This window comes from Thamnophis sirtalis, unplaced genomic scaffold (genome assembly GCF_051295495.1).
Source record: "Thamnophis sirtalis isolate CommonGarterSnake01/CBP01778 unplaced genomic scaffold, rThaSir2_p1.2 scaffold_4, whole genome shotgun sequence".
Lineage (NCBI taxonomy): Eukaryota > Metazoa > Chordata > Lepidosauria > Squamata > Natricidae > Thamnophis > Thamnophis sirtalis.
This window is the reverse complement of record NW_028261384.1, coordinates 43,652,222-43,677,577: the sequence shown is the minus strand read 5'-3', so window position 1 is coordinate 43,677,577 and position 25,356 is coordinate 43,652,222. Positions and strand designations below refer to the sequence as shown.

General features: G+C 44.2%; 1 protein-coding gene across 2 annotated transcripts in view; it reads left to right on the top strand.

The window, feature by feature from the left end:
• Window positions 1-641: 641 nt before the first annotated feature.
• Window positions 642-25,356, top strand: part of ANKRD28 (ankyrin repeat domain 28) — a 94,858-nt gene continuing 70,143 nt past the window's right edge. The window contains exon 1 of one of the 2 annotated variants that reach the window (XM_014061515.2): window positions 642-784. In XM_014061515.2, coding sequence (XP_013916990.1) covers window positions 758-784 — 27 coding nt within the window. In that variant the 5' untranslated portion in view covers window positions 642-757. Of the gene's footprint in view, window positions 785-1,514; window positions 1,539-25,356 lie in introns of those variants that run through there. The other variant, XM_014061514.2, reaches the window with a different exon arrangement.

The window sequence follows — 25,356 nt, the reverse complement described above, 5'->3', positions numbered from 1 at the left end:
GCGTTGGCCGTCAAACGATCAGTATGCGGACAGCAGACGATGGAAAGTACGGTCCAACTCCCCCAGAGAAAACATCAGTTTGGGAAAAGTTGCAAACGAAATACTGCCCTATTCCAAGATGAAACCTCATGATTTTAACAAGCCTCCACCACACTAACGTCTAGACCCCCGCAACTCCTTACCCTAACAGCCTCCCCACTTTCGAGTATTCGCTTTCCTAATTCTTCCCTCGCTCTTCTAATTCCCACCAATCACATTAAACCTCCCATCAGAACCCCTCTCCCTCTTCCAATCACCGTTGCTTTTGCTTTTATTTATATACGTCTGTGGGCGAGCATGTATGTTTTCGTCACACCGAGCTGCCCAATCAGCTTTAGAGAATGACGGACGTTGTAGAAGCGGCATCGATAAAAAGGGGAGGGAGGAGGGATTAATTCAGTTTCTGTCCCTCGGCGGAAGAACTCCGGGGAAGGCTAGAGATCGTTGGAGAAGTGGTAGGAGTGAAAGGTTCACCCCCGCCACCTTCGCCCTCCGGATCTTTCCGCGCACTTGGCGGAACCCGCACCCGCGACCTCTGGAAGACGCGAAGGAGGTGGAGCCGTGGGCGGGACCTGCTGCACGGTCTGCGCGGCCCAGACACGGGAGGAGGCGGGGCTGCTGGGCAAGGAATCGTTGGCGGAAGTGAGGAGCCGGAGCTGTGACTGAAACGGCGGAGGACAAGGATACCTCAGGCGGGGTAGCCTCACCTCGCCTCACTATGGTTCTCCTCGAGCTGCGCGAGCAGGTAGATGCTCCTCGGGCGGAGGATCAACGGTGTTGCCTTGTTCCGCTTCCTTTAGTCTTTCTGAGGGGGCGAGCCTGGCCGCCTGTTTTCCCTCCAGGGAGAAGGTGACAGGCTGGGTTGGGGGGGAGGGAGAAGGAGGCACTATGGCGGCATTGGGAACGGCTGGTGGTGGGTGGGGTTGTGGTGTCCCTGCCGCGCCGAACGGTTTCAGGTTTAGTGACGGGAGCGCGTGGCAGAAGAGAAGGAGGAGGTAGTGGCGGCGTGGGGGGAACGGACGACCGCGTTTGTCTTCCGAGGGATGGCGTGCGTGCCGGCGGAGGTGCTGGAAAGCGCGCCCGCCTGCCAGGGAAAACGGCGAGGAGTGGCGGGCTGTTGAATCCACACCCCCTTCCTTTTTCTTGTTCTCACGCACCCTCCCATTCCCCTCGAGACCCCACCTTCTTTCCCAGGTTACCCCTGCCTGGGCCTAACAGGTGGTAGCCAGCCGCTTCCCCTTCTCTTCTCTGGTCCCGCCTGTTCTCATTCCTTCAAGGCCAGAGCTGCCGCGCGTGCACGCCCCAGGCGCACGCCCCCTTTCTCCCCAGCCCAGTGTGTCTCGTTGGGACCTCGGATAGGTGCGCTGTTTTTGTGTAGTCGCCAGGGCTACGGAGACTGGACCTAAAGCGATGACCTTTTGCCCTCCGTAGTTATGTTCAGAGCGGCTGCTCCTATGTATGTCGCCGAAAAACAGGAGAAAAGTGGATCCGACCGAAGGGTAATGTAGTCTCCTTTATCCTCACCCCCACCTCCGAGTTCAGCCAGGTGTTCTTGGGCATCCCTCCATTAGAAACATAGGCTGCTGCTGAATGTTAGGGAAGGAGACTGCTACAAACGTTGTTTTTCCACCAAGAGGCTGAAGTAACACGTTGAGGTGCATCTGCCTTTGAGCCTGATATATTTAAAATGGAGCTCCTACTTTGACATGGGTCCTTCATTCTGTCCTATCCATTTTAAGGTGTTGCAACTGTACAGTAGGTATATTGGCCTCAGATTTGAGATATTTAAGGTTTCATGAAAGCTAAGAATAATCCAACTGAGATTTAGTGAATTACCAGTGCCGATATGATATAATAATAATGAAGCAAGGATTTGAACTCACATTTTCCAGATATTAAGCTAAAGTGAGTCTCTATATTGTTTTTCTGTTTGTCAGTGTTTATAACCCAATATCATATTTACAGCATCGATATCACTATATTTTTGCCCATCGAAAAATAGACAGAGAGATCAAGGTTTCTTTTTACTTTTAAAAATGTAATAATTCCAAACAAATTATTAATGTAGCTTTTAATTTTTTTGGGTTTAAGTATTTTTGTTAATGGAAACATCGGCTTGCTTTTCTTAATATGCATATTTAGGGTTTTGTTGTTTTTAAAAAATGTAAATAAGCTTACTACATGTCAGAAATCCTCATTTATCCTAACTATACTTTTTGTATGTTTTATTTCAAGCCTTCCGGTTTTACTTCTTTGCTACCCAACATGCTTGAGCCCTTTTTAAATATTTGCTTGCTGAGAATTATTTAATTATGTTTCATGTAGCTGTTTCCAATTTCTTTTAACGAAGTTTTTAAATCATTGTGCACATACCAGTTCTAGTGTGTGATTGTCAAAAGATCAATCTTAATCATCCTTTCTGGTGGTCCGTTGGCTTGTATTTTGTTGTTTTGGTATCTGGACAGCCTATTTGTAGATATGGGGGAAGTGTGTCTGAACAGGTTCTTTGGTTAATCTTGCCCAGATAATTGGTTTTGGTACTTGGTTTTGCCCATTGTCAGTTGACAGCTTAACAGAAATGCAATTTAGCAATCTATCGTTACAATGTATGTATGCACAACATAGGACATGATTCGGCAGTCCATCTGCATTTGAAGACAAAGGTCACTCTGTTGAAAACTGCAAAGTCTACATTCTGGACAGAGGACCACTGGTTTGAAGGAGGGGTAAAAGAGGCCATCTATGTCAAAATTGAACATCCCTCTATCAATAAAGGGAGAGGGATACACCACCACCTATGTCTGGTCTACAACACAATCCTTTCAGCAGTTTCTAAAAGATTCCACAGCCGTTTGCACTCTGATTCAGGTGATTCTGGGGGTACATATAACCTCCAAGTGACCTCAATGACTCTGAGATCTAACTACTAACCTTCAGAGTGCTAATGATCAATTGAGTGCAAAGAATATGAATCCTACATTTCCCCACTATTTAGTCAGAATTGAAGAAGTTCCTTGGATGAGAAGTGAAACTTCAAGAAAAAAACTAAGGAACTCCAGTGTCTTTGAATAAGCATCTTTTGAGAATCTCCATAGATATTAAAACTCAAATGATGTTTGTTTAAAAGAGTTTGTGCATTATGACATGCAGTAAAAAGATAGATTAAAATAATGTTTTGTAGTGGTTGAATGCCATCTTTTTCCAGTGGTTTTGCTTCCTGAGAGATCTGTTCCAATAGATGGGTAAGAAAGGTTGAGGTAGCATAGGGCTTAGACCTTTTTCCATTGTTATTTTCCCCTTACTATTAAATAGTGACCGAAAACTCCTTGGTGAAATAATTTGTCAATATAAAGTTTGGAGGGAGGGGATAAATTATTTTTCAATGCATTGCAAATTGGTTTAGGGTTCTTGCTTAAGTGGGCTCAATTTACAGTGATGCATACCTCTAGATTTTCCAATTTAACACTTCCGTGGAAGAGCTCCACAGGCTACCAATCAGCTTCTGGATCCAATTCAGATGCTGGTTATCTTAAATGTGCTGCATGGGCTTCATTATCTCCAAGATCACCTGCTCCATAGAGAGTGCCTAATCATAAGATTAAGAAGAAAATCCTACTATGAAGCCTTATACCTAATCATCTGTATGATTCCATAATCAGGCTTTCCCAATGATGGCTTGCTTCTAATGGAATAACTTGATCTCCTCTATATTGACCACCATCACCCAGATGAGTTTCCAGAGAGTGATGAAAACCTAATTCTGGAACATTTGAGGGATTTAAGATTGTCCTTTTGGATTGTGCCATTATGGCATATGATAGAATCTCTTCCCTTTATTTTAATTGTTTTATGTTATATAGTACTCTAAAACTGGGTAGAATACAGCAGTATAGCAATCTTACCAATATTGATGAATATAAAATATAGGTAATAAGATGCTGTGTCTGTGATATGTATACAAAATAATTACCATGGACTTGCAGTATACAGCCTTAAGTAACTTGTTTTAGATTTCATAATTTTTTAAAATATAGATGTTAGTAGGCAAGGAATTGAGAAGTATAAATGCTATCTAAACCTACCCTTTTCTTTCTTTTCATTTACATATTTCTGGTATATTAAATAAATTTTCTCTTTTGTTTGAACTGGAATGTTGATTTAAAATGCTGACTGCAAAACATAAGTTCAAATTGATGTTTCTTTTTTTTTTTAAATCAGAGATTTTTGTAAGTACTTTACTTAGTCTCCTGGCTAGGAACCAACAACATCATTTACATTAAAATAGTATGCTTTCCCCTAAAGTGGATGCAGGAAAGGACATAGTTTGATGTTTTTTGTACTCTAACAGCAAGGAGTTTTGAAGAGGAATCATTACCTTGAAATTGAACTTGCTATCATGAAACTTTGGTAATTTAATTTATAGTATAATCAGTAAACCTTATTTGTATACTCTGTATTATGCTTGAACATTTATATGGTAGTGTAATACTAGCAATTGATTTTTGTTGATCCTTGAGACCATGGAAGCAATGTCTGGAGAAAGCTTAGAATTTAAGGGGGAGAAAAATTTCTACCTCGTTTGTTTGTCATGCTTTAATATTACGGCTTGCAATACTGTTTTTTTCCACAAAATGTTTATAGTAACATAGGTAGATCATAAAGACAAATTCCTATTTGATAAATATGCTGACTCTGTAAACAGTTTAGAGAAGGCTGTGAAGCACTGTAAAGTGATATATAAGTCTTAATCATCTATATTGCTTTTCTCTGCAATCTTTCTAGTGTCTCAACATCCTTTTTATATTGTGGTGACCAAAACTGGATGCAGTATTCCAAGTGTGTTGTTACTAAGGCTTTGTAAAGCGGTACTAATACATTATCTTGATTCTGTCCCTCTATTAATTCAGCCTAGGATTGCATTGCCTATTTGGCGGTGGCTGCACACTGCTGGCACATATATAAGGAATTGTCCACTAGGACTGTAAGATCTCTATCACAGTTATTGGTATTGAGACAAGTTTAACCTAGTCTGAACCTGTACAATTGGTTTTTCTTGCCTAAGTGTAAAATCTTACTTTTATCCACATTGAATTTCATTTTGTTCCACAATCCCTAGTTTTCAAGTCTGTCAAGATCCATTTGGACCTTGAGCTTATTTTTTGAGAGTTGGCTATTCCTTCCAGCTTAGTGTCATCTGCAAATTTTATGAGTTTCACTTCTATTCCCTCATCTAAATCATTATGAAGATATTGAAGAGTACTGGCCCTAAAACAGAACCTTGGGATACCCTATTGTTTACTTCTTTCCATGTGGATATACAGGTGAAACTCAAAAAATTATAATATCGTGCAAAAGTTCATTTATTTCAGTAATACAACTTAAAAGGTGAAACTAATATATGAGATAAGATTCATTACATGCAAAGCAAGATAGTTCAAGCCGTGATTTGTCATAATGGTGATGATTATGGCATACAGCTCATGAAAACCCCAAATCCACCATCTCAGAAAATTATAATGCAACTTTTGCGTCTCATTTGAAGACCAAGGACCCAGAGTATGGAGGAAGAATGGAGCGGCCAATCAAGCACGGTAATTCCACGGTCATTGAACCAGTTTTTGGTGCTTTTGGCAAAAGTTGCTCTCATCAGAAAAGAGGACTTTGGACCAAGGAGCAACAGACTTTGGACCATTGTGCTTCATTAAGACCAGGGTCAACGCAGCCGTCAACCAGGAGATTTTGGAGCACTTCATGCTTCCTTCTGCAGACGAGCTTTATGGGGATGCTGACTTCATTTTCCAGCTGCCCACACTGCCAAAAGCACCAAAAACTGGTTCAATGACTGTGGGGTTACTGTGCTTGATTGGCCAGCAAACTCGCCTGACCTGAACCCCATAGAAAATCTATGGGGCATTGCCAAGAAAGATGAGAGACATGAGACCGAACAATGCAGAAGAGCTGAAGGCCGCTATTGAAGCATCCTGGTCTTCCATAACACCTCAGCAATGCCACAGGCTTGTAGCTTCCATGCCACGCTGCATTGAGGCAGTAATTGCTGCAAAAGGGGCCCAAACCAAATACTGAGTACATATGCACGCTTATATTTTTCAGAGGTCCGATATTGTTCTATGTACAATCCTTGTTTTATTGATTGCATGTAATACTCTAATTTTATGAGATGATGGATTTTGGGTTTTCATGAGCTGTATGCCATAATCATCACAATTATGACAAATCACGGCTTGAACTATCTTGCTTTGCATGTAATGAGGCTTATCTCATATATTAGTTTCACATTTTAAGTTACATTACTGAAATAAATGAACGTTTGCACGATAGTCTAATTTTTTGAGTTTCACCTGTAGTTCTGTTAAGGATTATATGTTGAGTATGGTTTATCAACCAGTTAGAAATCCATCTGATGGTGCTGCTGTTTGTCCCAAATTTTTCTAGCTTACCAAAAAACAGGTAGTGGTCTACTTTGTCAAATGCCTTACTGAAATCTATTATGTCCACAGTATTTCATTGATCAACTAATTTAGTCATTTTGTCAAAGAATGAAATAAGATTTGTTTGGCATAATCTGTTTTTGACAAATCTGACTTGGATTCTGATTATAACTTTGTTTCTAGGTGTTCGCATATTTGTTTGATTATCTTTTCCAAGTTCATCCCAAGTATTGATTTCAGGCTGATTGGTCTAATTTCCTGGATCTCCCCCCCCCACTTTTTTTTAAAAAAAAGATGGGAACCACATCAACTTTTTTCCAGTCTTCAGGTAGTTTCAGTGATTCAGAGATCATGTCTGCCAGCTCCCTCAGAATTCTGGGATGTAATCTATCAAGTTCTAATGATTTGAATTTGTCTAGAGCTGACAGGTGTTCTTTTATCTTATTTTTGCTTATTTTAATTTGCGGTCCTAGCCTCTCTTTTATGGTTCTATTTTTGGTAAGTTGGGTTGTATTATCTTTTTGTGTGAAGACAGATGCAAAGAATGAATTAAGTAGTTTTGTTTTCTCTCTACTGCTTGTTACTTCCTTGCCATCATCTTCCATTAGAGGACCAATTGTTAGTTTTACTTTTTTGCTTGTTTTTTATGTGTTAAAAGAAACTTTACTACTTTTGACATTTGTTGCAAGTCTTATTTTGTTCTGATTCTTAGCTTTTCTAAATTTGGCTCGGGTTATTTGTTGGTTAATGTACCTTAGTTATGTGTCCCTCGTTCTATTTTTTGTGTTTCTCCTTTTTTCATTCAGTTGTCCAAGAGTTCACAAAGTTTTAAACTTCACAGTGTTTTATAGAGATTGAACTGGTTCATCCTCCTAACTCTGTGCTTTCCCTCAATGAACAGAAATCATGTGATTGATAACCTTAATAAAGAAGTGTTCCTAATTGTCCAGAGAGTTTTGTTTCAGAGCAAATGTAATGTCAGTTGAATTTTTTCATATTTTGCTACTCAACCCAGATTGAGGAAGATGGGCATATAGGCTCTTCAGTTCTTTGCTTTTTTAGCTTCTTTAATTGTTTGTTGTCTTTGCTGTTTTCATTGCTGTAGCTATTAAAGTTCACTATAACACTGCTAAAAAGTACTCTTCCACATTCCCACACAAATACAAGAAAGTTAAATTAGCAGCTATATTATAGAGAATTAGGAAGACTAATATGAAGATGTTCATATCAAAACTTTCTGTAAAAATCTTCTTTATGTTTATGTCGTCTCTTGTGGACTCTCTTCCTGAATCATCCATAACCATATTGACCTTAATTCAACAGATACAAAAATTGAAACTTGGATATTTGGTTAGGTTTTTATATCTCCTTATAGTAGCTTTGAAGGAGACTTTTAAGTTAGTCCTCAATTACCAACTGTCTCATTTAATGACTGATTGATGTTACAACAGTGTAAAACAAATAGCTTTGTGACCAGTCATCATGTCTACAATCATCCTGCTGTCCTGTTATCACATGATCACTATTTGGGCATTTTTCAACGAGTACACTTTTATGACTTGTTGCAGTGTCTGGTGGTCATGTGATCATTTACAGGCTTTGCAACCAGTTTGAAACAAGAAGAGACTACAGAAGATGGAAATAAAATCATAAGTCATGGATTATATGATTTTTTTTTCTTATTAATGTGGCACTTTGCTTAACCAAAGAGGAAATAAGATTGTAAGCCTCTTGGTCACATTCTTTTCCACAACATTGAGCTATTGAGGTTCCAGTTGTAGTTGCTAAGCAAAAACTATCTGTATAGTTCAAAAAAAATAGAATGGTAAATTAATAAATGTCTTTAATTAGTTTATAAATTGACTTTAATAAAACTATTTTCTATTTTATATACTCCTTGTGCATACTATATTCTTTAAAATCCAGTTTTACTATATTCTTTCTATCCTATATCTCCAATATATCTGTTTATTGCTGAATTCTTTATTTCTGTTGTCTTAATTCCTATATATTGTTAATCTATCGAGCTATAGTCCTTTTTCTATAAAGTTCAATCTGTCTTTTATATTAGTTTTGTTTCTAATTTCTTTCAAAAGTTTTTTTTTTCTTCATCTTTTCAACCTATTTTTTCCTAGCAGGATTCTTCTCTTCCTCCCAATCTTTATTCCACATGATGGTGGTTAGAACTTTTATTCACTCTTATCACTGAAAGAACAAAAAAAAAAAGCAGTAGTAGCAGTGAATGCGTCAATTTTTATTTTTAATACAATGTTTTTTGGAATCCTATAATTTTTAAAAGTAGGAAAGGATCCTAAGAAGAATTAAAAACACTGCACTTTACAGTTGATTCATCTTACTTAAAGAACAGTCTTTATAGCACCCAGTTCACAAATGTGATTGTGGGAAGTGTGCATTAAAACGAATAGTTAAAAACAAGTCAAAACAGGCATTAAAAATAAATATAAAATAAAATTGTGGGAGAATGAAGCAACAACTTTATCATAATATAACCATAGCTCAGCTCCCTATTTCCATGGGATCCCCAAGATTGTTAGAAAAACTTATTTTAAGAGATTTCCAGAAGACTAATAGAGTCAGAATTAATTAACTCTGAAATTCAAATGATTTAAAGAAAAGCTCTTAGTCCCTAGTAAAGTTATTTAGGTTTGGGGCCAGGGTTTTTTTGTGGGGGTGGAGCAATTTTCTTCAATGTTGATTTCTGATGGCTGCCTAGACAAGTCTGCAGCTTTCTTACAAAGTTTTGGGGAAGTCGTTCGCCATTGCTTCATTGCTAAGTCACTGGTTCAAGGTGCCATCCAGGTGGCTTTATTGTTAAGGTTGGAGTAGAAACCAGTCAGAGGATATTTGTTACTTACCTTTACTATCCAAAGATCTAGTTTAGTTTTCCATTGTTTGTGTTAGCAGGAATTAGTTTCTTAATTTCACACTATGCATGCCTTAAAAAATATGAATAATAAACTAACGTAACATTTGTTGTGAAAGATGCATAGCTGAAATAGAAAGACAAAGCCTTTAATGTCTCAAAGAGTTTATCTGAAATACGTTGTCCAAATCCAAAGTCATTATTTCAAGTTTTTAAGATTCTCATAAAAGCTGTTATTTTTAATAGCATGGAGTTTTGTAGAACAAAAATATGCAATTCCTTTTGACATAGATCAATCTTAAATATTGTTAAATCTTAATTGGTGAGAATAGTATAATTTCTGAAGGATGATTAAATCTGACTCATTTGAAATTATGACCAAGTCCTTGAGCATAGATTGGAGACAGTAAATACAAGTTATTTAATATTAATATCTTAAACATAATTTGATTTAATAAGTAGAAAAAGTAGAACCTCCTAAAGAATAATCATTGCAATCAAGTTTTTTACACTCTGGATTAAAATATCTACCTACAGAATGTAATACTTTTAGTATCCCAAGCAGATCAAGAAACATAAGATGAACAAATTCTATTTATTACATTAACAGAATTTTGCAAGTCTGAAAGTACAAATCTTTTGCTGTCTTTTTTAGCTACCTGACCAGTAAGAGTGAATCCTTTCTAAGTCTCTTTTTCTGCCTATCAATTAGTTGTAGGCTCTTCCCACTTCTGTGTAATCATTCTCCAAAGTTGGTGAAGATAGCATCCAGGAATGGGTTAATTCCGTCCAGCATCCAATCGGACTGTGTCTTCAAATTGTGATGTCACACCTCCTGTGATAGCTTTTCCCAACTTTTAGACTCAGTCTATCCTTGGACTGGATGTGCAATTAGCTCTCTCCTCCACCTTTAGAGTTTATTTAGGGTAATTCCTACTTTTGCCTACTTCTGATTCTACCTATGCCTCCTCTATTAACATCTTGAGAGGCAGGGGGAGATTACTGATGGATTGGGGTTTCTTCCCACACTGCAGGATGAAGCAATTTCTTTGCATCATGCATGGGGAGCTGTGCGACAAGCTAGTACTGGAGTGCTCTATCTGGGGTATTTTCTGGCATTGTTGGCACTGCCGAGGCTAGGAGGCAAGCCCACAGGTGGAAACCCTGCGGCCTCTGCCTTACGTCACCCCCATCATCTTGTAATCGCGCGGAGGCCGCTCAATTGTTGGAAGCCTCGCTCAGCACTGATGAGACGCCAAACCCCCGGTGGCCATTTTATTTTGGCAGGAAGCGGCTATGGTGGCCATTTTAAGTCAGCAAAACATCACAGATGGTCAGTGACAAAGCCCTTTGGCCTTTCATTAGCAGCATTAGCCCGTGGGTGGTGCCCCAAATTGCCCTGACATGGCTTCCAATCCCAGAGGGGGATGGTCTCTCTCATCAGACCCGCCTGGCCTTCTCTGCCAGACAGCCGCATTGGGCCTCCAGGAATCCAGGAAAAGGGTAGCTACCGACACCAGGGTTAATGGAGCCCCAGCCAAGGCCTTCAAGGCCACACAACAAGTCAATTTCAATTCAATTTCAATTTGTTTATTTATAGGCCGCCCTTTTCCCTGAGGGGACTCAGGGCGGCTTACAATCAAAAAAGGAAGGGGAGTGTGGGACAATACGAAAAAAGAAATGTGCACAGAGTAAATTAGACAATAAAACTCAACATTCACTCAGCATTCGGGAGGGGCGAAATAAGATTATCCCCAGGCCTGACGGGTAAGCCAGTTCTTGAGGGCTGTGCGGAAGGCCTGGACGGTGGTGAGGGTACGAATCTCCACGGGGAGATTGTTCCATAGTGTCGGAGCCGCAACAGAGAAGGCTCTCCTCCGAGTAGTCGCCAGTCGGCACTGACTGGCGGATGGAATACGGAGGAGGCCAACTCTATGCGATCTGATGGGACGCAGGGAGGTAATTGGCAGAAGGCGGTCTCTCAAATAGCCAGATCCACTACCATGGAGCTCTTTATAGGTGGTGAGTAGGACCTTGAAGTGCACCCGGAGACCAACAGGTAGCCAGTGCAGCTCACGGAGGATCGGTGTTATGTGGGCGAACCGTGGTGCGCCCACGATCACTCGCGCGGCCGCATTCTGGACTAGCTGTAGTCTTCGGATGCTCTTCAAGGGCAGCCCCATGTAGAGCACATTACAGTATTCCAGCCTAGAGATCACAAGGGCTCGAGTGACTGTTGTGAGGGCCTCCCGATTCAGGTAGGGCCGCAACTGGCGCACCAGGCGAACCTGGGCAAATGCCCCCCTGGTCACAGCTGAGAGATGGTGGTCAAGAGTTAGCTGTGAATCCAGGAGGACTCCCAAGTTGCGGGCCCTTTCTGAGGCGTTTAAATTTTGTCCCCCCAGCCTGAGTGATGGTATGGTGGTCAAATTTTTGGGAGGGAAACACAACAGCCACTCGGTCTTGTCTGGGTTGAGTATCAGCTTGTTTGCTCTCATCCAGTCTTTAACGGCTTCCAGTCCCCGGTTCATCACGTCCACCGCTTCATTGAGTTGGTACGGGGCGGACAGATACAACTGTGTATCGTCCGCATATTGGTGATATTTTATCCCGTGCCTTCGGATGATCTCGCCCAGCGGTTTCATGTAAATGTTAAATAGTAGGGGTGATAGGACCGACCCCTGCGGCACCCCATAAGTTAGGGGCCTCAGGGACGATCTCTGCCCCCCCACTAACACCGACTGCGACCTGTCCGAGAGATAGGAGGAGAACCACTGCAAGACAGTGCCGCCCACCCCTATCTCCCGCAGTCGTCGCAGAAGGATACCATGGTCGATGGTATCGAAAGCCGCTGAGAGGTCCAGGAGAACTAGGATGGAAGCATGGCCTCCATCCCTAGCTCTCCAGAGATCATCAGTCAATGCGACCAAAGCGGTTTCTGTGCTGTAACCGGGTCTGAAGCCAGACTGGAAGGGGTCAAGATAGTTAGCTTCCTCCAAGGTACGCTGAAGCTGGAGAGCCACCACCTTCTCAACAACCTTCCCTACAAAGGGGAGGTTGGAGACTGGACGATAGTTATTAAGAACAGCTGGATCCAGAGACGGCTTCTTCAGGAGGGGTCTTACCACCGCTGTCTTAAGCGCGGTGGGAAAGTACCCCTCCCGAAGAGATGCAGTAACAACCGCCTGGATCCAGCCTCGTGTCACCTCACTGCTGTTGGCAACCAGCCAGGAGGGACACGGGTCCAGTATGCAGGTGGAGGCACTCACAGCTCGCATAGCCTTGTCCACATCCCCAGAGGCAACTTCCTGAAACTCAACCCAGAGATGGTTTGCCAAGTTTTCTCCTTGTGTCTCGGCTGGATCTACTGGGGTGGAGTCTAGGTCCGCTCGAAACCGGGCAACTTTGTCCGCCAAGAACTGGACATACTCCTCAGCCTTACCCTGTAAGGAGTCCCCCGTCTCCCTCCTATTTAGGAGGGAGCGGGTTATCCTAAACAGGGCGGCTGGGCGGGACTCGGCGGACGCTACCAAGGAGGCAATGTATGTTCTTTTTGTTGTTCTTAAGGTCCGAATATACTCCTTGGTGCATGCTGTCAAAAGTGCCCGTTTCGACTCGGACCTATCGGACCTCCACGAGTGCTCTAGGCGTCTCCTCCGGCGCTTTACCTCCCGGAGCTCCTCAGTAAACCAAGGAGGCCTCCGGGGGCCGCTGACCCGGAGGGGCCGTAGCGGCGCAATCCGGTCTAGAGACTCCGAAGCTGCCGAGTGCCAGGCAGCGACGAGGGTCTCCGCCGAACTGTGGGCGAGGGTATCAGGAATAACCCCAAGCTCCGTCTGGAACCTAACAGGATCCATCAGTCGCTTGGGGCGGAACCAGCTGGTCGGTTCCTCCTCCCTACGGTGGGGGTTTGGCCTCCGGAAGTCTAGCCTCAGTAGGTAGTGGTCTGACCACGACAGGGGTATGATCTCATTACCCCTCAGACCAAGATCGTAACTCCACTGCTCCGAGAGGAATACGAGGTCAAGCGTGTGACCCGCTGAGTGAGTTGGGCCTCGAATTACTTGAGTCAAGCCCATGGCTGTCATGGAAGCCATGAACTCCTGCGCTCCATCAGAGTGTTCACCGAGCGAAGGCAAGTTAAAGTCCCCCAGAACTATAAGTCTAGGGAACTCAACCGCTAGCTCGGCTACTGACTCGAGGAGCGAGGGGAGGGCTGCTGCAACGTAGTTGGGAGGCAGGTACGTAAGCAGCAAACCCACTTGACCCTTGAGGTCCAGCTTCACTAGCAGGGACTCACACCCGACAAGCTCCGGAGCAGGGATCCTACGAGGTACTAAAGACTCCCGGACTACAATAGCCACACCGCCACCCCTTCCCTGGGCTCTCGGCTGGTGTAGCACCTGAAATCCGGCTGGGCACATCTCGACGAGGGGGACTCCTCCCTCAGGGCCCAGCCATGTTTCAGTAATACATGCCAGGTCTGCGCCCTCATCAGTTATCAAGTCCCGGATGAGGGGGGCCTTATGAACAACAGACCTGGCATTTAGCGACAGCAGCCTGAGACCAGGGTCCTGAACACCCGCGCCATCTGACCTTGGAGTGGGACTCCTAGGGCCGGAAGGAGGGATCTCTATGACACAGCGAGCCCTCCTTCCCCGATGATGGCCTGCCCTAAAGTCCCCGCCATATCTGCCTCTCCCTGTCATGACCGCAATGCTCCGACCCTCTCCCGTGGGCGTAGTCCCCCCAACCACCCCAATGGCCCCCACTTTCCCCGGCAGGTCCTCCGAATCAGACATACTCATTCACTCACCCAAGCAGTCCCCACATAAAAGTTAAAACATATAAAGTACAATGGTAACAAATAGTAAAAGTGGGACATTCACTCAATCACATACAATCTCATGCACTCATCATACCGATTTAAAAATTGCGCAAGAGAGGGGAAACTTAATATTTTGAACTTCTCCTCTGTAGAGTCCAGCAACAGGGGGCAGAGCCCCAGAGTTTAAAAAGTTTGAAATAGTTAGAGGATTAATGTCAGTTGGGAGAAGGTGCCAAGCAGGCCCCCTGCCCATGTCCTATTCGTCCCCTGCCTTCTTCTTTCTGCAAAGTTCAAGTGCAGGATGGTATACAGGAGAATGGCTGGGAGTCTCAGCAAGGCTGGAGGTGGATTCAAATATCCCAGCTTGTTCCAAAATGTTGGCCTTAAGGGTAAAGGTGGGGGTAAAGCCGATCGAAAGGCAAGGACAGTCAAGCGTCTAAAATGGGGGCTCCTAAAGCAGCCACGGATAGCAGCGGCAACAGCAACATGAGCCGAAAAACAGGCCATGATAGTCAGAAGTTCAAAGGGTGAGATGGAAGAGGGGGTGCGTTTGGTCGGCAGCAGTAACAGCAACGAGCCTAACCTTTCGGCCCACGGCGTCTCAGGAACAAACTCACCAACCACCCTGAGGACAGCTCACCCAGCATCTCAGCAACATGAATAAAATAGGACCATGACAATCTGGGTCCAAAGCTGAGCGCTGCATCCACGATGGAGGGTGGAAGGGGGGGGGGCGTTCAGTTCAAAGGCCCAGCGGCGCCACGCAGAACAAAGGCAGGACCGCAGCAATCTAACATAAGCTAATACAGCGCTGGAACTGCCATCCGCTAGAAACCGCCGTCCACAAGAGGAGGGAGGGGAGGCTTCACGTTCCAGCGGCTCCGTTGTTTCACACAGAAAGGCAAGCTGCGGCGGTCCGTCAGCTGGAAGCCGCCGCCCACGCCGTCTGTAGGGGGGGGAGTCCGCCTGCAGGCTTCTCAGCACCGCCCGATACCGCGTCGCCCAAAGCCGTCCGGACAGCGTTTTTCCAGGTGCTCGTTTTTCCAGTACCCTCTCAGGATCCTCATACCCAGGCTTTGCCCTTCAGTAGTCTGGCTACAGAAGAGGGTCGATTTTTTCAAGTGGAGAGCCGTCACCACAAAGCACTGGATAAAGAATTTAATAGGGCCAAACAGGTAGCGGCCAGAAAGGCCATGGATCAGTCGCAGGATGGGGTGAGCCCCCATCCTTTTCAAGCCATCCCTATCCCCACCGACCTCAACCTGCGGAACTATCTCCTGACAGTGAGGACAACTTGTCTTCTCCTGCCCCCCCCTCCAGCCAGGGGATGAGACGGGTTTCTTTGATCTCCCTATCAGCGACCTTCTCACCTCGGTTGATCTTACAAAGGCGTACCTCCAATCCCCATTCTCTCTGCCCATAGGACGTTTCTGTGTTTCTCCTACACAGGGAGGCATTTTCAGTACTGGGCCCTCTCCTTCGGCCTGTCATTGGCCCCAAGGTTTTTACCAAGCTTACTCTCGGTGATAGCAGCCCATCTCTGCTCCAGGCCCATCCGGATTCAATGCTATCTGGATGACATTTTACTCCAATTTAAATCAGTCAAACAGGCAAGCAGGAATCTCCAGATTACCATCCAGGTCTTTCAGGAGCATGGATTTTCCATCAATCTAGACAAGAGTCACGTTCCTACCACCCGCCTGTTACACTTGGGGGCTCTCATAAACACAGTGCAGTGCAGGGTCTTCCTTTCCCCAGAGTGTGACAGGCTAGTCTCCAGGAATTGGCTGCCAAGGTAAAAAGTCAAAGGTGTGTTCAACTGCTCCAGCTCCCCCATCTTCTGGGGAAGATTGTATCCTGTTTCTCTATCATTTTCGCCTCCACAGCCGATGTCTCCAATGGTTTCTACTCCCACATCAGAAGGCCAACAATAGCTGCTCATCTGTTCATATCAGTGTTCCACCAGAAGTGACCAGGGGCGGTGGTTGTCCACAGCCCTTGCCAAGAGAGCTCTTGTTATGAGAGCCACAGCACCTCTCGCCCTATTGCATTTTCAGGCCCCAGTGACCAATTCCCATATTCTAGTCCACACGGACAATATCACCGCAAAGGCGCATATCAACCGCCAGAGCGTGATGAGGGCCAGGTCTCTTATGCAAGAGGCATATCTTCTGGGTCGTTGGGCAGAGACTCATCTTTTTTCTCTCCAAGCAGAGCACGTCTCTGGTGTCGACAACATACAGGCAGATTGGTTCAATCCCTCTCAGGTGGACCACGCAGAGTGGTGCATCCACCGACACTTCTTCCAGGACCTGACCGACAGGTACGGTCTTCCAGTTCTGGACTTCTTTGCTACACATCTCAACTACCAAGGTATGCTGCACCAGGGTCGGAAGGAGTGGATGCGCTCTGTTGTCAATGGTTCCCCCCCCCCCCCGGCTTCTGTACGCATTCCTATCCTTGCCTCTACTGCAGAGAGTCATTTGAAAGATGCTGGAGAAAGAGGCAGAGCTTCTTGTCCTGGCTCCTCATTGGCCTCACCAACCTTGGTTCACGGATTTGGTAATTCTCTCCATAGCTCCTCCATGGTGAATCTCCCCGACCAAGCTCTCACTCAGCCAACGGTCAATCCACCATCCAGACCCTCAATGGTTGCAGCTCACCGTTTGGAGATTGAGTGGGCAGCCCTAAGTGCGGCCAACCTCTCTAATGTCATTCGGACTATCCAAGTGTCTAGGCATGCTTCCACTAACCAGATATACGATGCCACATGGGGGGCCTTCTTCACCTGGTGCACAAGGAGCAACATCATCCTCTTGTTGGCTTCCATTCTGGATGTTCCAGAGTTCCTACAAAAGAGTCTCTCCCCAAACACCCTCTGCCATCAAGTGGCGGCTTTGTTATCGGTCCTTACCGTCCAATCCTTCGAATCCTTATCATCCGCATATCCGCCGTTTTCTCAAACCTCCCATTGCCCACAAGTACCCAACCTGGGACTTACCCAATGTCCTGGATTCTATCACCGAGGTACCTTTGGAACTGTTATAGACTATATCATTGCATATCTTACCTTGAAGGTGGCTTTCTTGGTAGTCATTACATCAGCGAGACAAATTTTGGGAATTGCTGCTTTGTCCATCAAGCACAACCTCTGTGTATTCTACTCAGACAGAGTTGTCCTTCGTCTCGATCTGATCTTCATTCCAAAAGTCAACTCTATCTTTCACAGAACACAGGAACTAATCCTGCCCAACTTTTGCCCAATCCAGCACACAGGTTGGAACACATACCCTTGACGTTCGCCGAGTTCGCCACATTTACACCAGGAGATCCTTTTCGTCACACTGAAGCATTATTTGTGTCTTTCCAACCAGCCTTTCTCAGTTCTAAGCCCCCCCCCGGCTTCGTCTAGTGGGTGTTGAATCAGGTCATGCATTACCAAAGCTTACATGCCCACTTGTTGGCTTCTCCTCAATGCATTATGGCCCACTCAACCAAGGGTGCAGTCATCACAGCAGCCTAGGCCACTCAGGCCTCTGTATAGAAGATCTGTAGGGTGGCCATGTGGACATCTCTATCCCCATTTATTCGCTATTACAGACTTAATAGATACGGATCAGTGAAGACTGCCTTTGGCAGACGAGTATTACAACAGGTCCATTCAGTACAGGGGAGTTCAGCCCAGACATTGACACCCCCCATCCCCTGTAAGGACAGGACAGGCTTTGGTATGTCCCATTCCTGGATGCTATCTCCATCAACTTTGGAGAATGGGCATTGGTTCTTACCTGAGACGCCCGTTCTCATGTCATTGGAAATAACATACAGCCCCACCCTTTCTTCTGGTCCCGATTGAAGTTAGACAGTGTACTAGAGGAGAGACAGTTTTGCTTTATTCTCCTGCATATCAGTCTATAGACCACGTTTGTCAAAAGCTGGGAGGAGCTACCACAGAAAATGTGACATCACAGTTTGTAGACTCAGTCCAATTGGATGCGGGCCGAAGTTAACCCATTCTTGGATGCTATCTCCACTGCCATGAGAACAGGGATCTCAGGTAGAAACCACCACCCCTTTTGTGCTCAATTTCTCTTTTCTCTTCTTCCAAAATCATGTTTGCTTTCCATTACTGATATTAGTGGTAATTTGTTGAAGAATGAAGAATAACGAACCCTTATTAGCCTGGAATTAAAAATTAATTAGTGTCAAACAGGGATGCAGATTTTATCTTCCTCCATATCTATCTCTCTCTCTCTCTCTCTCTCTCTCTCTCTCTCCTCTCTCCCTCTCTCCCTCCCTCTCCCTCTCCCTCTCCCTCTCCCTCTCTCTCTCTCTCTCTCTCTCTCTCTCTCTCTCATCTATCTTTTATCATCTATCTATTCTTGCCCTGTTTCTTTGTGGCCTTTGGTACCATCATGATATCTTTCTGGATCAGCTCACAAGGAGCAGGGATGGGAAGCACACAATTGGGCTGGTTTGCCTCCTCCCTTAAGGTTGATTCCAGCTGGTGCTGATTGGGGAGAATACCTTAGCCTGCCCTTAGCCGCTATTATGTAACTTGCTGCAGGGTGTGATGCTCATTTATCATTGTAGAGTAAGATGTCATCAACATCTTGAGGATATCCATTGTATATTTCAGTACCTAGCAAATTAAACTATACTCTTAAATGTCTTATGCTAGTGCCTGGAGACTCTGACAATCTGTATCGGGAACAGTAAGCTTCAGCTGAACCCTGGCAAGACTGGGTAGCTTTGGTTTTGGAATCGGATGCCTCTAGGACTATGTCATTTTTGATGCTGGATGTGGTTGCTTTGCTCCGGACATAGCTGGTATGGATTCTGGGACTCATGATTATTGTTCAAGAAACAGGTGGCAATAATTGATAGAAGGGCCATTGCATAAGTTTGTGTTGTGCACCAATTGTACCCGTTCCTATATTGGAATGCTCTGCTCACAGTCACTCATGTCCTAGTCAATTCCTGATTATTCTGTAAGCACCATGCAGAAGGAATGGCACAAGCAGTCATATCTGTTTCTAGAACAAAACATAAGCAACATTGATTTCAGTTTGCTTCTGGGACCACTTCAAACTACATGGCATGGGACTAGGCCATTTGAAGAACCTCCTCTCCCCAATTGCATCTACCTGCCCCATTACATCTGGCAGACAGCATGCTTTGGGTTCTGCCTGCAAGAGCCTTTTATTTGCAGTGCCAAGAGGCAGGCTTTCCCTGCTGTGACACGCACCTTATGGGATATTCTTTCCCCTTCCCAAATGAGGTTGCTCCATCCCTGTTAATGTTCTGTAGGTGTTTGAAGACCTGACTTTGTCATGAGGCTTGAGAGTCCCAAGAAGATCAGAGATATTTTAAAGTAGCAGTATCATTGTGTTTAATTTATATTTTTAATAATGGTCATTTTTAATTATTGCTTTTATATAGTTATATATTTATATTGTATGTTTTATTTAATGTTCTTCACACTTTGTGTGAAATAAGGAGCCACATAAATTTAATAAATGTTTTAATATTTTGCATTTCACACACTTTGTTGTTTACGGTTATATGATGGTGGTGGTAAGGATTGGTTTATTGTTTGTTTTTTATTTTGTTTGCTGCCCAGAGTCACATTGTCTGAATTGAGCAACTTTCTAAACCTTGTTTAAAATAAATGAAAAATAAGCAAGGTCCTTGTTGAATTCAGCCAGCAGCACCTGCTTGGAAGGATATGCACACAAGGTAGCGCTGTCTGGAAACTCTGAAGTAGCGTGGAGTAATACAATTCCCAGAGCAAAATTAGATGTGTCAGCCTTATATTACAAAGGGATGGTGGGTAGGGATCAATAAGAAAAGAAACTGGACTAAGAAGTAAATGCTAGGTGGACTAAAATTCCACTGAAGAGCACTTCCTTCTTAATAAATCTAGTCATTGATATGACCAGACCTTGCAAAGCCAGAAATCTAGTAGAAATTGGTGACATTTTTTGAAGTGTATTTCAGCAAGATCCATCTGAAGTCCTTCAGAGGAAATTTTTCAATATAGCTGGATCAAAGGGACTTTTGTCCAAATTAATATAGAGGGTACAGAGACACTGAAGAATTTACATGAATTATATCCTTTTGGAGGGCTGAATACTCTTAATAATTAAACAATCAAATCCATTATCAAAATTATAAGAAATTTTACAAAATGTGATTCATTAATTTTTGGAAAATCAGGGGCACTGTGTGAGCTTGATTTATATTCAGATCTTTTGTTTAGGCAATACTTGAACATTGTTTCAGATTTCAAACATGTTTCATTCAGAATGTAGTTTTCAGCATTCTTGTTAAATAAATGTTCTATCATTGATCTAAATAATGGGATGATATTGGCTTAAATTCAAGTACTCAAATTCATGGGCACTTTTGTTTAAAGTAAATTTTCTGGGTTTTTTTTTTTGCTATTTGTAGATTCTAAATTTATTCATTAATGAACTAACAATTTTGAATTTCAGAAGTCTGATGACAGTTTCGTGTATCAACGTAATTAGATGTAATGTAATTAGATACATTATCTCTTGAAATCAGATTTTTAGAAATAGCTGGGGAAAATAATTCTATTTTGATAATACATAGAAACTCTAGAATTATTAGCTCAATTTTGGTCTGTCCAACTTTTCTTCCCTCTAGTTTAATATGTAAAACATAAAAAACATGTCTATATGACAGATATATTTGAACAATTTACTTGCATACTATAAATATAATTATTGGAATACAGTAGTATACTGGATGATATTCTGAAAAAGTACTGCAGGGGGCAGTGGTCTACTTTTTATACTATCCTGTTTATTAGTTTCAGCACAACAAATTCAGAGCTCATTTTAAAATGACTTTTATATGCCTTTCCCTTGTGCTTTACAGTAATTGAAAGAAATATACCATTAGGACTTATGTGGTTATAACTTAGATGATTTCTATTTTAGTGTTGCAATAATTCAATTTAGATCTTAAATGTTCTGGAACATTTATATTTGTGCATGTATGTTTAAACTGTATGTTTGATGCATTTACATACACACATAAGCATTTCTTCTAGTGCTCAGATACATACACCCACTCATATATACATGTGTATATTTCTTCAAAAAGATTAAAATAATGTTCTTATTTATCTGTTTTTTAAAATGGTTTTGTTTCGCAACAGAAATTTTGGGCTCAATTGTGGTTGTAAGTTGAGGACTAACCATGCAAGAAAAATATATCTATCTGGTATCTTGTAAACTACGAATTCCAGTTCTGCAAATATTAAATCTCTCCAGTTAAGATAGTTTAAAAACTATGATGTGAAAGAGATGTAATTACTAATAAATATCCGTTGTTAAGAGTAGGACTTAAATAGGGTAAGGATCCTAATGTTTTGAACTTTTTACTTTCAAGTCCAATTTGTTCTTAAGACTGAAATGCAAAAGTAAGCTGTCCTGCATCATTGTTTTCTTGTGTGCTGCTTAGAGAGTCCAAGCATGGGTTAATTCTGTCTTGCTGCCCTGGACTGAATTGAAAGATCTTTAGTCACGCCTCCGCTGCTGGTACCCCAGATTTTTTCACTTCAGTCTAGCCCAGTGGACATGTTTCAAGTGGTTCCTGTTATTAATCCCTATTTGGACCAGATTTGGTCTTTTTTCTTGTTATTCTTTCACAGAGAGCAAGGTCTGGTGAGCCTTCTTTGTCTTCCCTACCATCAGTAGATTCGCCAACGTGTCCCAGGTTTAGCTCGGGTGCGTGCGGTCGTCTGGGCGGCAAGGTGACGTGAGTGGCTTGTGGTGCCGACGCCCTCGCGATCAAGCCAGTTTCTAGTGCAGAGGTCAGCGGTGCAAGGACCCAGCTGCTAGCATTATTCCCTTGTTTGGCTTGTGTGGCGGCCAGTGGTGTGAGGACCCAGTTGTTCGCATCATTGTCTCATTCCCAGCCTTTAGCATCAAACTTCGCTTTGAATTCTCATCGCAGGGGCTGGATGGTTGCAATGGCCATTTAAAACTGCAATTCTCCTGCGCTTATCAGCACGTTGGCTGTTTCTGCATAGCATTTAACGCGGCAGCTATTTTAGACTGTGCCTTCTGCGCTTATCATCGGAGCCGCCCGACGGACATTGCTCTCGTCAGATCACCATGTGGAGTCTTTCTGTCCGTCTAGGCAGTGGATTAACTACAAAGGCAGGGCAGTTTATGGCCATTCTAGGGTCATACTCCAGTTAGCGAAATCTGCAGGGCACTGAAGGACTTTTGAATCGCGGCACAGGTCATCGATTGCCAGCATCAGCTCATCAATTCAGTACTCTCTCTCTCTCTCTCTGCATAGCAGCCACCACGCTATCTACCATACTATCTTGGTGGTGAGTGGGGTTACAATTGCTTGCTGTGGATTTTAACAACAATCCCACAATGGCAGAGGCAGCTGAGGACTCAGAACAGCCAAGGCCCTCAACCAGCAGGGGATTTACTAGGCAGGCTAGCAAGCAGCCTCAGAGGCTCTCAGCAAACAACAACAGGCAGGGGGTAAGAAGCGGGCCAATACTCAAGACAAGGTAGCCCTTAGACGCCAAAAGACGCTAGAGAAACAGTTTGAAAAAGCCCAGCTCCAATCTGTGACTGTTCCCCTGGAAGCCATAGGGAGTTCATCCAAGACGCCAGCCCCTGTCACGGTGTTGGATAGTGAGGAGGAAGGTCAGGAATTTTCTTCAGATGCCTTATTGGTTTCTGCAGGCTCTCCTAGGCCATCCATGGCAGACAATACAGACTTATTTCATTGCCCATTGGAGGCCGAGAAGGATGCCCCATCAGTTCTGCCCCTGGCGCCCCAGCATCCTTTACCCCAGCCCGCGAAACAGGCTACACCTGTAGAGGATCAGAGGACTGCTCTGTCCATGGAAATGTAGGAGTGATAGCCAGGGCCATTTCCCAGGGCATTGCAAAAGGTCTTAAACAACTATCTAAGTGCCCACACAGATCTAGTTCCAGTAGGGTTTCCCCTCAGGAGGCGGCCCAGGGGTCACCTTCGCATCAATCTTCACTGAATAGCGAAGATTTGGCTGTGGATGAGGATGTCCTGCCAGAACAAGAATTCTCTGGGGATGAGGGGGCCATTCCTGATAAACCAACATTTGCTGGCCTTTTTAAGCATACTTCTTTCAAACCCATCTTGAATAAGGCCAAGGCCGCTACCCGCTTGAGTGTCTCTGCTCCCAACCTGGCCACTACTGAGCTGTCAGATCCCAGTGAAGGGCTATTTGAGGAGCCTGTTGTCCCCCAAGAAATTGTGCCCGTTCGCAAATTGTTCCTGAATGTGGTACAATCCCTAGTGGGCGCAACCTGGCACTCTCGCCACACCTAGTAACAATGATTATAAACTTTATACAGTGGATCCCACATTGGAAGATCTTTTAAAGCTTCCTCAGGTGGATCCTTCAGTGCAAGCCCTCACACCCTCCTCTGTTTTACCACCTGACCTCCTAGAGGTGTTGAAGGCAGAGGATAAGAGATTGGAAAAGGCATGTCATAACACCCACCAGGCAAACTGGTGGGCAAACTCCCCGTGGGCAATACTAAGTCCAGACAGGAGTTAAACAAAATTATAGCAGTGGTGGAGTACACAACGGATACTACTCTTAATTCTGCTAAATTCACCTCCAGAGCCCTAGCATCTAACATCACCACTAGGCGGCTCCTGTGGCTACATCACTGGAACACTGATATGAGGTCCAAGTGGAAGTTGGCCTCTGCTTCCTTCAAGGGAGCGAAACTTTTTGGGGAGGCCTTGGACCCAGTCCTCATTGAAAATAAAGATAAAAAGAAGGTCATGCCTTCTGTAACCAAGAAGGCGGAGCGTAGAAGTTCCGGGCTTTTCAGGAAGCAGTCCTTTAGTGCCTCTGAACCATCGACTAGCAATGGACAGTACCACTGTCCATATGCTCAGGGTTCTGATTGGTCCCAGGACCATCAGACATTTCGGGATGGGGCCGCCAGCAGACCTTTACCAAGCTGCCTTTTCGTGGCGTATCAGGCTCCAGGCTCTTCCATTGCTACAAGTGACAACCAGCAGATGGCTCCCATCGGAGGCTGCCTGCAGCTGTTCCAGGACTGATGGGAGCAGACCATGTCAGACCTGTGGGTACTTCAAACAGTTCGACTGGGTCTGACCCTGGAATTTGTCACTCCCCCACTTCATCCGCTGTCCCACCCCCCTCCTCCCCAGCCAAAAGATCCCTAATGGAGCAGGAGATTCAGCATAGGGACATAGAATCAGTGCCAGCAGGACAAGAGAGGTCAGGCTTCTACTCCATCCTGTTCCTGGTTCCAAAGAACTTGGGAGGATGGAGGGGGATATTAGATCTAAAGAAATTAAATTCTCATCTAGTATACAAATGCTTCAAAATGCAGTCTCTCCAGTCAATACTGGCCTGCATCAGACCAGGAGATCTGCTAACATCAATAGATCTCAGAGAAGCATACCTCCACCTCCCAGTTCACAGGGCTCACCGCAGGTTCCTGAGAGTTTATTATGCAGGGCACCATTATCAATGCAAGACTCTGCCATTTGGCCTGTCATCGGCCCCCAGGACCTTTACAAAGGTCCTGGCAGCTGTACTGGCATCACTGAGGTCGTGTCCAGTGCAGCTCCAAACCTACCTGGATGACATCCTCATCCAGTCGTCATCTTGCCAAAAAGGTTTCCGAGACCCTCCAGGTGATGATAAGAACTCTTCAAGGCCATGAGTTCTCCATCAACCTGGAGAAAAGCCACCTCACTCCTACCACCAGGTTGCTGCATCTTGGGGCCATAATAGACACTGCCAATTGCCAAGTCTTCCTATCTCAGGAACGGATTTCCAGCATCAGATGCATGGTACACCAAGTGCGGACTTCATGAAGTGTGTCTATTGCCCTGTTGTCGAAGCTCCTAGGCAAATTGACCTCTTCCCTGTCGATTGTGCCATGGATGAGGTTGCACTCATGGAAATACAATGGTGTCTCCTGCCCCATCAAAAGGTCAAAGCCAGCAACTCTCCTGCCTTGATTCCTGTCCCTCGCAAGGTTCAATTACCCCTGCAGTGTTGGCAGTCTCCTGCACTATCCAAGGGCAGACTTTTCTGCGAGATGGCTCATCTAACCATCACA